Genomic DNA, 15,911 nt, shown 5'->3' on the forward strand with positions numbered 1-15,911 from the left:
CTCCATCCTCCTGAACTATGCCCCTCCGAGGGTGCCGGACAATTCCTCCAACCGTACAATCTTTCTCTCTTTTCCTCTCTCTCTCTCTTGATCGGGGCAAACCGGAAGCGGACCACTTAAGTGGACGTAATGAACATCGCAACGCACTGGAAAATGGCTTGTGTGTGGCGGGAGTGGTGTTGTTGGCAGTTTCCTCAGCTGTGTGTGCATCCAGGGCAGTTAAGAGCCCTCCGCAAAACTCCACAGGGTCCCAGGGTGGCACAGCTCTTGTTTTGCAACAACAACGTTACTGCCGTGGCACTGGTTTGGCACTATTATGTACCTTTCGTACTCTCATCAAGAAGTGTACTGGTCAGAAGAAGCAGGATATTACTTTTGAGTTTTTGCGCTGGAAAATGCCATCCCCTCTTCGGGTGGAGGGGTTTGTGGACTTTTTGGCGAGTTCCCTTTTTTTTAGCTTGATGTTTTGCCCCCGTGATTGTGTAGCCGTAGAATGTTGTCGCGCCCAAGAAGTAACAACGATCGTGGGAAGTTTGTTGTTTTACTAGCCCCCAACTAAAGTGACCATTTGAGTGCGCCGATTTCAGTCAGGTCCCGTTTCACCGCGGAGAACGAACCGCTAATCTTTGTAATTTATCTAGGAAAATTTAACCATTAAGTTTATGATTTTGTTTCGAGACTTTTCGGTGTTTTATACTGGGCGAATTTTGTGGAGACAGCATTTAGATGACTTAATTTGTAAAAAAAAACTTCGAATGATTCTAATATTACCATACTTTGAACAAGCCATGTACAGAACATTTGCATTTCATTTACGTGACGGTTACACATCTCAATAGCGTAGTATGAATATGGAGTCAGTCAAGGAATGTGGTCGACATTGAGTGTTTATCATCTGGCTGCCATTTACGGCGTGGCTGCGCCATTCACGTCACAGCGTGTAATCACCTTCCGCTTGGATGTATAATCAACATAAGCCGCGGCTACCTTCCTACCTGTCAACAACCACAGTTACTCATGCGTTTCTGAGGAATCTCCCCTGGCGCGTACTAGGAAACCCAGGTGACTTGACGGGACCGCTATCAGTGCTGCCACACACTGGCCCCGTATTTAATACTTTTTATCGGTTTGAGTCATTAAATGAAGGTATGGCATCTGGTAGAGAATATCACAAGACAACAAAACGACCGAACGAGGTGTCGGCGGTGTTGGTGAAAAGGTGGTAAGGTGCTTTGATAAGTTATCGCACGATATCAAGCCTGTTCGCAACACTGTCATCACCATTCTGGCGAGTGTGAGCTGTTGTTTCTGAATTCTGGGGTCTGATGCGGTTGACGTAGTCGTGGTTAACCACGCCCAACCACTTTTAAAAGTTAGCCAACAGAAACATAAATGATGCATAAAAGTAATCGCAAAACAGCACAAAAAGTTGTTTTGTACACATTTGTGAATTACACTCTTTAAGAATGCAGATTAGTGTTTGCATTGTTCCTGCTGTGAAGATATGGAGATGGCAGCAGCCGGTTGACTCAAACTCGATTTCTTGTGCTGTGGCAGAGCTAACAAACAAAAGCAATTAGAAGAGAATCTAATTTCAATAACTCCTTCGACCTAATATGTTGCTTCTACGTCACGTGTAAAGCTTTTAACGAAGTTAGCATTGTGTTCCACGGATTTGTGTGCGCATTTGTAAAGTTACGAAAGAATTGCAACAACAATTTGAATGCTAAATCCATCTTTTTCACATCCGTTTGAGCTTTGCCTGGTGCTCGCTATGGTAAACCGTTACCTTGACATTTTCACTGTGACGTCAATTGTATATTTCCGCATAAACCGCGCCTTAACTATTCGCGTATATGATGGATGAAGTGTCGAAAGACTGGATTCCGTTGCCTAGGGCTACAATAGTGCACAGTATGCGAACTTTCAGCCATCACCGGGCAACAGATTGAAGGAGAAGAAGATAGGACTTGCTAGATGCAATGAGACGGGTGTGGCAGTGTAACGACGGAGTATGTGAATCACCATCATCATCATCAGCACCAGCACAGCATCTGCTCCCAGTCACCGTGCGCCGAGAGGAAGGAAAATGGGAAAAGCTTTTTAAATGTGAAACGCGAAAAATGGGTCGCGCCTAGACATCCTCAGCATCCTTTGCGCACTTCTTTTCCCATTTCCCTCACTCCCATTTCCACTCACTTTCCCTGAACACTGGAATATCGCATTAAATTCATTCAACGCTCCAATTCTCGGCACCGGCGTCCCCGGCGTCCCCGGCAGTGTCCTTTTCCTGACACACCGCCAGCCAAGAGGATTATGGTTGGCTGGTGTGTGTGTTTGCGTGTTTGTCGTGATAACCGACGGCCACCATCTCGAGAGGATCGAGCGGAATACCATTCACTGGTGCCTGTTGTTTGCCCGTTTCGTGGCAGTTTGGCTTTCCAGAACAAAACAGGTCGATCCTCTCGAACTCAGCAAATGGGAATGGCAAGAGAACGATTATTACTTATGCTAAAAGTGTTCTTGTGCTTAGCGCAGAAGATGATGGCAGCAACAATGCATTCCAATGCACATTCCCGGTTCTCCAAAGCGCCTCTAATGGTACACACACACATACTGCGTAGTGTGTTCTGCTCAGTGCGATGGTTGCTTGGATTGAGAAATTGTTTCTCCAATAGTTTCCGACGTAGTCGCTAGGGTGCATAGGGCTGTCTCTACTTTACATTTTCACCAAAGGGAAGCATACTAGAGATAGGGGGTGGGGTGTGTGTGTGTGATGGAGGGTTATGCAAACGTCGATCTGTCGGCCCTGGGTCTCGGTGGGGTGGATTGTTTTTGTAACCCACTAATATGCTTCCCTTTACTACCGGCATGCATGTGTGTGTGTATGTGTTAGTGTATGTGTTGCGTGTTTTTTGGGTTTGGCGGATGAAAGATGGAAACCATAAGGAGTGTGACTTTTGTTGGCCACCCCCTTCTAGGGGAATGGGGGACCAACCCCTTGGTAGTAATGGATTTCTATTGCTGCTGCTGTTGGTGCGAAATGGTTGGCGCTTACGATCGTTATACTCTAAAGTAAACTAAACCGTGGGGCCATAGAATGGTACTACCGAGAATACGGTGGTGATATCGATTCACCTAGGGCTGTGCGTATGTCTTTGTGCTTTGTGTTTGTCTGGATGGGATGGATGGCCATCGAAGAAGGGGGCGGACTGGAAGGGAGCATCTGCAAGAAAAGCAAAATCATGAAGAAATTGGAGCTGAGGTTGGGAGGCAGGAAGAAAGCCAAACAATATTCTCCCATGATTCATGGAAGCATAAACATCATCTTCTCACCATCCACCATCCCGCTCTATGTCTCACTGCGTTTGGAAGGTGTTCCCTCTTCATCTGCGTTTGGCGCTTGGATGGATGCGGTTACGTTGGACAGTGAACATATCTGTGTGTCAGTCAGTTGTCCATTCTGGGAACCACGCTAAAGAGGTAAAAGGCGATCTCCCTCTGATACTAAGAAGCACAACGGTGTGGAAGTGAGTAAGCGTAAGCGCAGAGCCGTGTTTGTCGGGGGGAAACTTCTTTTGGCAGCATGAAATCTAATCGCTTTTCGTATTCACGAGAGAGGAGGAAGGGGGAGGGGGGGGGGGGGGGGTGGTAGGGAGGTGCTATTTCTCGAATGGATATTTTAAATGTTGAGCGTTCTACATGGAATTTAAAAAAAAAAAAGAAAAAAGGAAAATCATTCTCCGCAAAACACGACCGGGAATCGGTTACGGAAATTACCATCAAAGTCAACCTTGCCCGTGACGAACGATGACAGGGTGCGAATCGATGGTTTCGTTCGATCGGAAAAACCGCACCATATGCGCCGCGGGTAGTTTCAGTCGGAACGTAGGTTTGGTTCCGGAAGTTTAAGCAATAATCACGATTAGTTTAGTGAACAGGGAGAATTGAGCGAGCTATTAATCATATTATCTGTTTTCATATTTATGGGATTAATGGCTTCTCTTGGCTTGAGTTTCCACCAAGTTTATGAATTATACCATTGGTGTCATTTCGTAAGGTGGCTCTGTCAGCAGCTTTAGTAACTGAGTGATTCCGACAGACGGTCAATGCAAGCGTATTCAAATAACTAATACTGAATAAGAATCCCTTGAATAAGTCGCTCCATATACAATAATAATCATCCCGTGCCCCAAAAGGATTACTCAGCATAGCACAGCTGCTGGAGCGACGCTTTTTATTGGATTTAAGCCCACACCTGCTGCTCTCACTCTGCCGTCATAGCGAATGCCATGTTTTGAGTATCGTCTTCTGCTGCTACAATTCAGATCGTGCAGTCAGTTCATTCCCACGGTGACCAGGCCAACCGTGGAGTAGCCTTTATAAATTGCTGCTCAAAGCGATTCTATTGTGAACAGAGCATGAGCATGGCATGCTGGTATTTGAATTCATTAGCGTTTGCTGCAAATCTTGGTTGCCATCGAATAGTTCTAGAAACACACCATAACACGATGTGTGATTCGTTTTACCGACCGTCGTCATCGATCGATGGCGAAATGTTCTACCGGATCACCAATCACAACCGATGGCGTCGCGGCGAGCGCGGGCTTTAATCGCGCGCTGGGTTAAATATAGCATTATCCATAAACCACCCACCACCTCATCCTAGACTCTGGTTGCCGGCTTGTTTGTTGTGTCCAGATTGTTTATCCACCATTCCCGAAGAACTTTTCCCCTTTCCCCAACGCCGCTGCTGACGTTGAAAGAGCGGTTGCGAGGGGGTTCGCATTTCAATTTCCACGAAAAGCGTAGCTCCCGTGGATGGTGGCCACGCGATGACTTTCGCTGCTCGCCAACGGAAACGAATGTGAATCGATTGTCATCTAATTAATGTCCGGCTACGCCGGTGTCGTCCTTTCTTTCCTCCCACGCGCGATTACCACCTCTCGAATCGATCACCACCATCTTCTCCACCTGCCTATCCCTTTCAGGTGTGCCGTGCTTTACGGCTCTTCGCCGTCGTGTTTATTGGCTTGGCTTTTTGTTGTTGGCTCTTCGCACACATACCTTAAACGGGTTCTTCCGGTTCCGGTACCCAGTGCCGTTCTCGGTGCTTTATTTGGCGCGTAAACAAGCTTATAACCGCAACACATAATGGCCACGTCTTGTGCGTTATTGTGGTGCTTTGCTTCGGTTCAGCGCCAGTGGTGCTGCCATGGAGACCGACATTACCACGGCACGCAGCACCTCCTTCACCGTTTGCTGGTTGATGAGAGATGTCTGTCCAAAATTCCAATCAGCGGAAGGTGGTCAGTCAGAATATGGGTAGTAGTGTGTTGTGTGTTTACGTTTGTCGCGCGGGTGTCGAAACAATAGGCCATTGTTTGTGGCGACGATTCTTTGAGTAGTAAAGATGGGAGGCTTGGACAGTAATTGGATGGATCGCCTCTTGATGATGTACTGGGGCAATTAAAGATTTTTTGAAATATTTAAACGCTTTAAACATTAGCCGTCACAAGTTCTTTTTGTGTCTGTGTCTTGAAAGTAATTTATCTCACACAGCTTTATACCTAGAATAATGATTCGTATAATTGGTTTTAGTATTTTTTTTTACCAGTTTTGGCAACATTTGGCAACAATATATTTTTTTTTCATTCTATCCATTCTTTGCAATATCATCCCCACCAAGACAAACAGCAAAGTTCTACTACACACTCAGTACACATCCTCAAACGTTCAACTTTAATATCGTCTGCAGCCCAACATTCCAAAGAAGCGAAAGAGAGAAGAGCAGGCGAGAAAAATGCAGATATTCATTTCGAACTGCATCCGAAGATATTCCGTAGCGGAACACAGAGAGTTCTCTTTCAGAGAATGGCCGCTATTTAGCCGAAAGGATACGCGTCCACACGGTGGTTGCGCATTGGTTCCAATGACCTAAAAAGCCATTGCCCTCCGATGTTTGCAAATACACTGTGTGGTTGCTGTGCCTACTAGTCCAGCACGGTGGCGCCTCCCTGCACATATCTTGGAGATTCAGCCGTATCGAAAAGTGTCCTCGAAGGATTCTCTGTGTTTTCCTGTTGCCTGTCTAGCCTCGCTCACTATTTAACGCTAACGCTCCGGAGCAATCTGTATACTCGCTCGCTTATCTCTTTGTTCTCGAATGTTTCTCTGCGTTTCTCTCGTTCAATCTGTCAAGCGGCACCATTCGAAACGCAAGGATCATGTGGAAAGAGCAGACACTCCTGTTTGCAGGTGTGGTTCCTATAATGGTTATGAGACTAGAACTAATAATGTCAAGGAAATTGAGTTCAATTCAAATTGAAGCAGATAATTTAAGTACACGTTATTCTTTTGTCAGTCTGTCTTATGATACGGTTTGAAAACTGACATGACCATGCTGACACGCGATACGAGACCGCTCCAGGAAACGGATGTACAACGTTAGGTTACAGCATCCCTAATGATGCACTACTGAGAGAACCTTTGTGTCGCAGAGCACGAGCCAAGGAACACAGAGAGAGTGTGAGAGCGTGAAAGAGAAAGAGAGTGAATTGCAGATCTATTTGCAAAGGGTTGGGACTGTTGGTGGGGTGGCAAAGCGTGTGATACACGAATAGGGCGAGGTGACAAGAGCTTCTGTTGGGTGGTAGTTGATTGGGTAGTAGTAGCAGCATAGGTAGTCGTCGACTAGCCACAGCCAACAGTCAACAGCATCCGCATTAAGGCGGACAAACATACACACGCACGAAACAATAGACGAACGAAACTGAGCTCAAAACACTAATCCGGAACCCGCGCAACCGCCCGTGTTGTGCGTTGCTCTCTCTATTCCATTTATGTCCCCCCGCCGCCGTCGGTCGATTGATGTGTTGTTGTTCCGTCGACAATCCGTGCACCACAACAGTGCACCGCCGGTACCACCAGCGTTACCGATACAGCAGCAGCAGCAGCAGCAACAACAGCAACTACAGCAATCACAGCAGCCACAGCAGCCGATACCATCGCAACAGCAGCAGCAGCAGCAACCGAAACCCATCTATGCATCACAACAGAGCAACAGCAGTACCAACAGTATTACCTATGGAAACAACTCGGTGAGTAGTGTGCCTCTCCTCGGTGTGTGCCATGGTTTCATCGAATTTATAAACCTTTATGTTTTGGTCGTGATAGCGGGAAATGGTTAGCAAAAAAGGAGTGATTTTTGGTGAATACGAAAGCGATCGAGCATATCGATTTGTAGAAATGGCATGCAACATCCTTTCCCCATCCGCCTGGTGGCAGTGGCTGTCATACAAATTTCCGAATGAACCGCGCCTTTATTCGACTCCATTGTTTGCGTGTTTGTGGAGTTGGTTGGAGCGTAGGAGGTGTGGCCTGCGCGCTTCCAGTGCGAATCAACATGACCTTGAAAAGCGTTCCAATCCAAAGATTCGATTTTCCTGTCAAACATTTCTCGGAACTCTACCCCACACAGCAAGGTAGATTGGTTTAACAACGAATAGTAGACAGCGAAAAGTAGCCTGGGTGAAATGGTGCAGAAAAGGATATTGATCGCGCGCTGCCCAGGACGAACACACGTGACACGTTTCGGTGTGTTTTGAGAAAAAAGAAAGAGATGCGAAAAAGGTTCTTGTTTTTTGCACCGTTAATCTGCTAGCATGCTTTTAAGATTATTTTAAAACAACTATTGTTTTAACTAAAACATAATTTATTCCTTCCATTATTCTATCCCCAGTCGTACCCACAGCCAATCTACGTAGCATCGAATCAAAATCAAACAATCGTGAATCAAACGGTGCTAACTCAACAACAGCAGCAGGTCCCGCTACCACCGAATCTAGCAAACGGCGGTGGTTCGATCTATGCGACGGCCACATGCTCGCCAAGCGCAACGAACAACAACACGCCGAATTCCATCTACGCTGGCCAGCAGCAGCAGCAGCAGCAGCAACCACCGCCACCACCGATGATGATGCCACTGAATGGTTACGGCCCATCGAATGGGGTCCCCGGTGCTGGCCTGTCGTACGGAGCCGTTGGTCAATCACAATACGGCATACCACCGGTAAGCCCATTAATTTTTGGAGAATTTTGGCATTACGAAAAACTAATCCGCCGCCTATTAATGGACATTTTTACAGGTTCCTCAGATGCCAATGCAACCACAGCAGCAGCAACCACCGGCTCCACCGCAACCGATGCAACAGACGAGTGCCGCTCCTCCACCACCGCCAATGATGCCACCGATGTCATTCCCGATGTCGTCGACTGCGTCAAATATTCCACAGGTAGTACCATCGCCGGAGTTGCTGAGGAGCTGTATCAGGCCACTAATGACAATCTTTTTCGCGAAAACATACAGCCACCAGCACCACCAATGCCACCGATGATGATGAACCATAGTAACGCGGCTGCTCCTCCCCCACCACCGCCACCGCCTGGTGCGAACATGCTGTCCGCGAAACCGGGCGAAATCAACTCGTTGGCCCTCCAGCTGGCCAGTGCCAAACTGAAGCGCAGCACACCGGCGCAACAGAAGGGCGGTGCTACATCGGCAACGTCCGTCAGCGTCACCAGTGCCTCGTCCGCATCGTCACTAGGCTCGGCCAGCAGTAACGCCATCTCGTCCACCGTGACGGAGAACAGTGGCAGTAGTACGTCGAGTGGAGGTAGTGGTAATTATGGAACCATAGGTTAGCTTACTTTGCATCTTGCTAACATTTACTAATCCGGAATCTATCATTTTCAATCTTTCTTCCTGTACTTTCAATCGTCATCAATTCTCACCTTTTTGTTCGCTCGAGATAATGTGATGTGCCATCATCATTCATTTAGCTCCAATCGGTTGCCTACTAAAACAGACCCCTCATCCTGCTTTTCCATCAATACGCGGCCAGTTTGTTTATGTGTGCTACACTGTCGTCCACTGTACCCGAAGTTCTTTTTTCCAACTCGAATGTGGGACTATGATCCGTGGTTGGATCATTGGACCAGATCGCAAATCGTAATATCGTCTGGCCGCCGCAGCCCTTAACTTAGCTTAAATGTCGCCCTATCATTACACGCGGTTGAACCCCTTTCCCTTCGTGTAGAGACGGGAAGGTTGAATACATTCCAAATGTATAGGTGTCTGCTGCGATGTAGTAGACACACAAACTCTATGGACAGAGCTATATCCAGACGGGACCATAGATGCGACATAACAAAGCAACGACTTACATAACTGCAAGCCGCGGGGCGTTAGATTGCAACCCAAATTGCCACTGCTATTACCATGGTGGGCACAGGAGTGTTAATGGGATTCGTCTCGCATCGCTTTATGCGCCCGGTTGCACTCGACCTTTGTTTCGTTTCATTCTCGTAACGAAAGTTGCTTTCAAAAATTAACTTTTCCAACCGTTTGGCACTATTGGTGCGTGCATGATGCCGCAGTGGCACAAGCGTGGCGGTGTACTAATTAAATTAAACTACTAATACCATATTAATCAGTCCCTGGGTTATTTGGGTTTGTCGATAACGTCGGGTGTTTGATTTTTGTTTTATACTGTCTAGAATGTCTACAGGATGATGAACTAATTGTTCTGTTCTTTCCTTTCCGGTAACTCATTGCAAAAACCCATTGCGCATTAAAGGACGGTCTTCATCCGGTATGGCCTCGATGATGGACGAAATGGCGAAGACACTAGCTCGACGACGAGCACAAGCGGAAAAAAAGGAGGTAAGTTGGCAATGCTGACCGCACTTTATGACCCAGTGCGGCCGCAGTCATAAATCGGGCATTAGTACACACCGCGGCGCGCACCTGTGACACGTGGATGTTAATCCATCATTATCAACTTCCACCTCTAACGCTCATTCGTAGCCGGACTCCAACGACGATGGTGGTGCATCCGGGTCACGCCAGCGGGCCTGGGAGAAATCTAGCACGCTACCGCACAAGCTGGGCAACAGCAGCCAAAACGCGAGTGGTTCTGGTGGTGCTGCAGGAGGAGGGCAGGGTGCTAGCTTGAGCGGTTCGGAATCACCTAAACCGTCCCGGAAGCGGTTTGGCAGTGCGAGCGAAGAGACGATACTAAAGGTATGATGAGTGCCCCCAGGGGTGGGCTCATTTGTAGGGTAATGATTGATTATGTGCATGCCTGTGTTTTTTTTTTCAGCAAATCAATGGTGGTGATAGTTTCTCGCTGCCAACCGCCGTCGAGCTCGATCATCTGAAGGAGGACATTTTGCGCGAAATGCGTTCCGAGATCGCGAAAGCGAAGAAGGAAATCATAGATGCTATTAAATCCGAGTTAAACCGTAGGTAAACATCGTAGACGTTGGTGCTGTTGGAACTGTTACTACGGCGACTACTATTCATTACTATTACTACTATTACTACTGCGACCGCTGTGGTACTATTTTACTACTTGAAAATCCAACTACACAAGCACACTGTTGCTGTTGTCATGAGAAAGCATCAGAAGAGAGGAACGACTACATTGATGTCCCCGGTTGGTTACTGAAGAGAAAAAGGGAATCGAATACGAATTGTGGGTATTGAAAAGGGCTTATTGGCTTTTTCGGCTTGTTGATTAGGAGCGTTCTTCATGGCCGCTGGTTCCGTTTTCGTGGAATCGATATTTTTTGGTTTGAATTACGCCGCAGAATTTTTTTTTAGAAGAGCGTATTTTATTGAATTAACAAGTTTACATTTTTATTGCTAGAACAAGAAAAGTTACTATATTTGTTGTTGGACAGCCTTTTTGTGTTTTATTTTTTCTTTGCTCGATTCAACCATGACGAACAGAAAACCACTAATGGCTTAGTGTGCATAGTATTGCATAGTACGGGTCGAACCACAGAACATCCGGCATCTTTTACCCTGTTTTGCATATTGCTCAAGTGTACTTTTTTATGTTTAAATCAATCTAGATATGAGATACGAAAAGTTAAATGTCGCGAACACTGGGGTAGGATGGGGTGGTTTATCGGTCAGCACATTTGCTCGGTGCCGTTACGCGCTTGGCGTATTAGCTTACTAGAGGCTGGAGCCTGTATTGCGATTGGCTGGCACTAGAGGTGTCGAGCGTTGGGAATGTTGGGAGCGATTCCCTTTGTTTTGTAGAAGGAAGAGCTAACGGTGCTGCTTTTGATTAATCGGCATTCCATTTCTATTCTCAACCGACTCATTGATTTACACTTCTTCCCTTTCGTATCGTACGAGCAAATCGGGAGACGGGTTGTGATGAAATCCTGTGTGTTGTGTTCCTCTTGACATCCAGTTCTCTTCAGCGGTCATCCCCCATTTTCTCATCACGGTAGTTAGCCCACACGCATCGTGACGCGTACTGCGTAGTGTAATATACAATTAGTAGACAAAACGATGGAAAGCGAGCAAATTGGATAGATGCATTCGGTAGAACGATGACGATTGATTGCTTTTGCTGGTTCTTGATTCCCACCTTCCCAGTAGAAGTATTAAAATGGAGGAATACTAGTGGAAGAGGAGATAAAAAGGGCCGCGGGTTGGAAGATTTCTCGGGTTTCACGTCTTGCCGAGCGACGTTCGTCATCTTTCCATGTGTCGTCTCTATGTGTGTGTTTGTCAGCCATATACTCTCTCTATCTCTCTGTCTGTCTCATTACCAGTTGCTTTTGTGGATAGGAAGTGAGCGGTGAGTGATTCAATCTGTATTAATATTGTAAAAGCATAAGACGAAACTCTTGCTTGTGGGGTTTAGAAGTGAACGATGGAAGTAAGAATTAAATTAATCCTACTTAAAAGTATGTTAGTAACCGGTAATCAAGGAATCATGCTGGTGGTACGCAGATTAATGAGAAGGATTATCAAAAATGAAAACATTGGAAAACAAAAAAAACCAAACAAGTAATAAATTGTAGCACACGAAATTGACGCTTGTACGCCCTCGCAACCGAATGAAAGAAGGTTGGTTGGGGTTTCGGTGGTTGATAAATCAAAATGTAGAATAAATTTAAAGCGTTTTGGCCTGTTTCGATATCATCATTCTCTCGCCACAGACACAACAACAGCAGATAGGTGGAACATAGTCAGGCGTCGAACAATTCGGACGATCGCGCCAAGGGAGTGTTCCAATGGTTTGCGAAAGAATACATTAAAATTCGTAAAATAGGAAAAAAATATAAGTCATAACCTAGGCGGGGGAGGAAGGTGCGGTAGGGTAATAACGTCATCGTCAAGCAGAGCGATTCATCATCTCATTATATCTTTGTATATAAGCAAAAGACTAAGACACACATACACAATGACACATGCGCTAGTAATGAACTAATATCGAACAGTGGAAGGATACGGCTTTCACTAATTTAGTCATCGAGGTAGTCCGTATGGAAGTAAACAAGACAAACAGAAGTATCGGTCCCAAGGTGTGCGAAACCCAGATGAGAGGTGCACAATTGATGGTGGAGGGAGCTTTCTCCTGCAGAACTGAACTGTTTTTTTGTTGTTGTGTGTGATAACGATAAAGCCAACCATAGGGTGCGATTTCGATGTGAATGACGCACACACACACGCGCGAGGATTATTGTAGAGTAGATGGAATCCCTAGGGATTCAATTAGTAATGGAAAGGGTAGCCTCTCTTCTGCACTTATTTGTTTAGGGCGTCTTCGAGAAATCCGAACAGCAGAGGAAGTTCGGTACGTCCGAACTACACTCATCTAAAAAGGTCAAGTGGATTGCGAGCGATGAAGTACGAATTGGCACAGTTGACAGAAGCGATTGTCCTCGATGGATGTTAAGGTATCTAATAACTAATCATTTACTCAAATTGCAGTAGCGCAGAACATATAAACGAACGCAACGATTCCGAAAGATGACAAAAGAAGCGAATCAAAACATGTAAGATGTTGTTTGGCCTTCATTCTTTTGTTTCACGCATTGGATGGAGCTCGCGGAGAATGTAGTCAGGGTTGAAAGGATGCAATAGATAAAACAAAAAAAGACACCAAAACCCGAAGCTGGATGAATCTAGGGCGAGCAGTCGAGGAAATAGAGGGTAAACACAATATGACACAGCGAAATAGATAAAAACAAATCCTACAAATTGAAATAGTAGAAGCGAAAGCGAAAGCGAAGTGGGAGGTAAGCAAGATTTCTGTTCAAAGAACAAACAGCAAGAGCAAGTAATGTTAGCAACGCTCAAAACACATCAACTACAGCAGTTAACCGGCATCAAACCAGAACAAACCAGAGCAAATTAGAGCATTGAATAAAGAGTGGACGAGTAAAAGTGAGGTTTCTGTTAGGCAGAACGCAATGAAACCAACAATGAGAGGAGGAAATGAGAGTGAATATAAATATGAAAGGGCTAGCCGACGATATCGACTGACTAATATAAACCAGCCTCATAAAACGATAAAGAAACATAGCGAACGCCGCGTTATCGCCAAACGGTATCACACTGAACATGGATAAGAATTTACGTGTGGGGAACGGTTGCCGGAATCCTTCCTTTTTAATCCGCATTAAACACCATTTTAGATTTTTTGAGCGAAAGCACCGGATGATACATGTACGCAGGCAAAGTTCGTTGGTTCCGCCGCCAGCATGGTAAAGAGTTATTCAACTTAAGCAGTATTACAACAAGATGGTGGATAGGTTTGTGTGTAAGTGTGCATGTCAAGAAAAAAACGGTACACGACACCGCGCATAGATGTCCTGGAACGGAGCTTCCTGTAGCGCTCTCGATGACCTAATCACGAAATAAACATTGGGACATTGAGCAGATGAAAGTGGTGCGTGAAGAGACATAGTTTTCTAAGTTTTTTTTTTGTTTTTTAATGGTTTTGTATGGAATGATCGAATACTAAAATCCTCCAGAATGTGCTATTTCGTTCTTAGTTTTGTTTTCGTACTGCTTGCTCCTCTCATTAGCGTTAGGTGCTTGCTTGAGGGAGGGGGTTTTGGCCAACAAGAATTCTTTCTTAAAATTAAAGCTGCACAAAATCCATTGAGAATGGCAAAGGTTGCCGTAACTATGATTTATAGTATGCGATGTTTAGTTTGAAGAGATTAATGCAAGGTGCAAAGTTGTAACGGAAAGAATGGCCGTAAGAAGAAAGTAGCCTATGTTTATGAAAAAAGAACAAAAATTATCTATATAGATACATATATATACACATACACTCACATTATACATACACATATGAAACTTATCATCTGAGGATGCGCATCATGATATATGATTTGTGATTTTACTTTAATTGTACCCTCCTTTTTATGTACATTATTGTTTAACTTTGAACGTAAGCAACGGAGAAGAGGACATCAAATTATTGATACATAAAATATATGAATATTATCTTGTCTTACCGTGAAGCCAAGTGTATGTGCGCGAGATAGAGCATGGGAGAAGAAAGAGGATGCCTGCGAAGGATGTAAAGCGCACATTGACATATTCGTCAGCTAAAACAGCTAAAAAGTACCGTTAATTTTTAGAGAAAAAGTAAAAGAAAACAGCAAACAGCACGCGGCCGATAGAACCACTTCTACTTCCCCTTTGAAATCTTTGAAAGAAGTGATACGAGCGGTTAGATCTAGCAAAACAACCCTAGGCGAAGTGTGAGGCGATAATTGAAGTTCATCAATAGGGATGGTATATGAAGGAGGTAAAGATGATAAAGAAGCAGCAAATCGAAACCTGCTGGTAGACGGACGGTTTAAACGCATGGAAGTAGTGGAAGATCCGAAAAGAATTAACGAATGAAACATACAAGGACACACACTCTGACACGCAACAGAAGGAAAAGAAAACAGACACGCATTATTATAGATAACCTACAAATTTTATAAAATTAACAAGAACAAGGACGACAAAAAACATATTGCGATTAATAAAAAAAAGTGGAAAACTGAAGTAAATGATAAATGAGCGTTTGAGGGTTGATGGAATGAAGGCTTGTCGTGTTGATCATTAATCACAGCAGGCCCCGCGTTTGGTGTTGTAAGTCAATTTGGTTTTATTTCGACGAAAAGGCGTGTGTTACTTTGTTCGCCCGGATTCACTAAGCACAGATGGGTTTGGTTCAATAAATTAGCGAATTTATGCAGCGAAGAATACTCGTTCCCTTGCTGGAGCGCGGGTTTCATTTTTTACAGGGCCGTCAATACTCCGGCCAGCACACCGGACACACCCAACATCGTGTAGCCGGTGGTGTACACCTCCTTGATGGTCAGGAACTTGCCCATATCCCAGAACAGATGGCGCACACCGTTGACGGTGTGGTAGGCGAACGGGTAGGCCAGCATGAACTTGAGCGCGATCAGCGTCGGAGCGCTGAGACCCTCGAGCATAGTAAGGTAGTGTGTGGCATCGTGCGGCATGACCAGGGCGCCGAGTCCGAGCGCGGTTATGTATCCGGTCAGCGCCAGTCCGGTGAATCGGTGGGTAATCGAGAGGGTACTCGTTAGCTGAAAGCTGTAGATGGTCAGATGCGGGGATTGCGGTCGCTTCAGGCGGGCATTCCGATCGTCGTGCGACTCGCCCGGACGTTCGTCGGATTTGACCGGTTTCAGCACGATCGTGCGGGCGGCCGCGAGTGTTGGCAGAGTCTGGTTTCCGTTGAGACCATAGCAACCCTGGAACAGCGAGCGACGACAGGCGTTTCTGTGGGGTTCGAGAACGACAACATTATGTAATTTCACGCGAGTTCGGACTGGATTAAGTTTCGACATCACCACACTCACCTGAGCAGAAGGCTAGCGGCCATGATTGTTAGGTTGCTTTGGTACTTGTGTTCGTTGTCTAGAGAATTGTTTCGCGACCTAGAATTCGCAAAACTTTCGATTGCGGAAAATGGAAAATCGTGGAAATAGTTGTGCAAAGTGGAAGGACGAGCTGTCAAATACCAAAAACAAACTCCATAAAAAGCACTATGGGATTG

The 15,911-nt window shown here is 45.5% G+C and overlaps 2 protein-coding genes across 7 annotated transcripts in view; one reads left to right on the top strand and one right to left on the bottom strand.

Moving 5' to 3' along the window:
* LOC125957471 (protein enabled) overlaps positions 1-14,841 on the top strand; it is a 28,414-nt gene extending 13,573 nt beyond the window's left edge. For 3 of the 6 annotated variants that reach the window (XM_049690202.1, XM_049690201.1, XM_049690200.1), the window contains exons 5-11: positions 6,911-7,100; positions 7,742-8,071; positions 8,148-8,294; positions 8,369-8,699; positions 9,639-9,724; positions 9,869-10,084; positions 10,164-14,841. In XM_049690202.1, coding sequence (XP_049546159.1) covers positions 6,911-7,100; positions 7,742-8,071; positions 8,148-8,294; positions 8,369-8,699; positions 9,639-9,724; positions 9,869-10,084; positions 10,164-10,313 — 1,450 coding nt within the window. In that variant the 3' untranslated portion in view covers positions 10,314-14,841. The remainder of the gene's footprint in view (positions 1-6,910; positions 7,101-7,741; positions 8,072-8,147; positions 8,295-8,368; positions 8,700-9,638; positions 9,725-9,868; positions 10,085-10,163) is intronic. The other 3 variants (XM_049690203.1, XM_049690204.1, XM_049690206.1) reach the window with 3 other exon arrangements.
* A 116-nt stretch (positions 14,842-14,957) lies between these two features.
* On the bottom strand, positions 14,958-15,882 carry LOC125957497 (succinate dehydrogenase cytochrome b560 subunit, mitochondrial-like). The gene is made up of 2 exons (XM_049690242.1): positions 15,715-15,882; positions 14,958-15,634 (listed from the first exon to the last, which is right to left on the bottom strand). The coding sequence occupies exons 1-2, from the start codon at positions 15,735-15,737 to the stop codon at positions 15,121-15,123; spliced, it is 537 nt and encodes a 178-aa protein (XP_049546199.1). The 5' UTR covers positions 15,738-15,882; the 3' UTR covers positions 14,958-15,120.
* Between the last annotated feature and the right edge of the window lie 29 nt (positions 15,883-15,911).

Source organism: Anopheles darlingi, chromosome 3 (assembly GCF_943734745.1).
Source record: "Anopheles darlingi chromosome 3, idAnoDarlMG_H_01, whole genome shotgun sequence".
NCBI classification, from domain to species: Eukaryota; Metazoa; Arthropoda; class Insecta; order Diptera; family Culicidae; genus Anopheles; species Anopheles darlingi.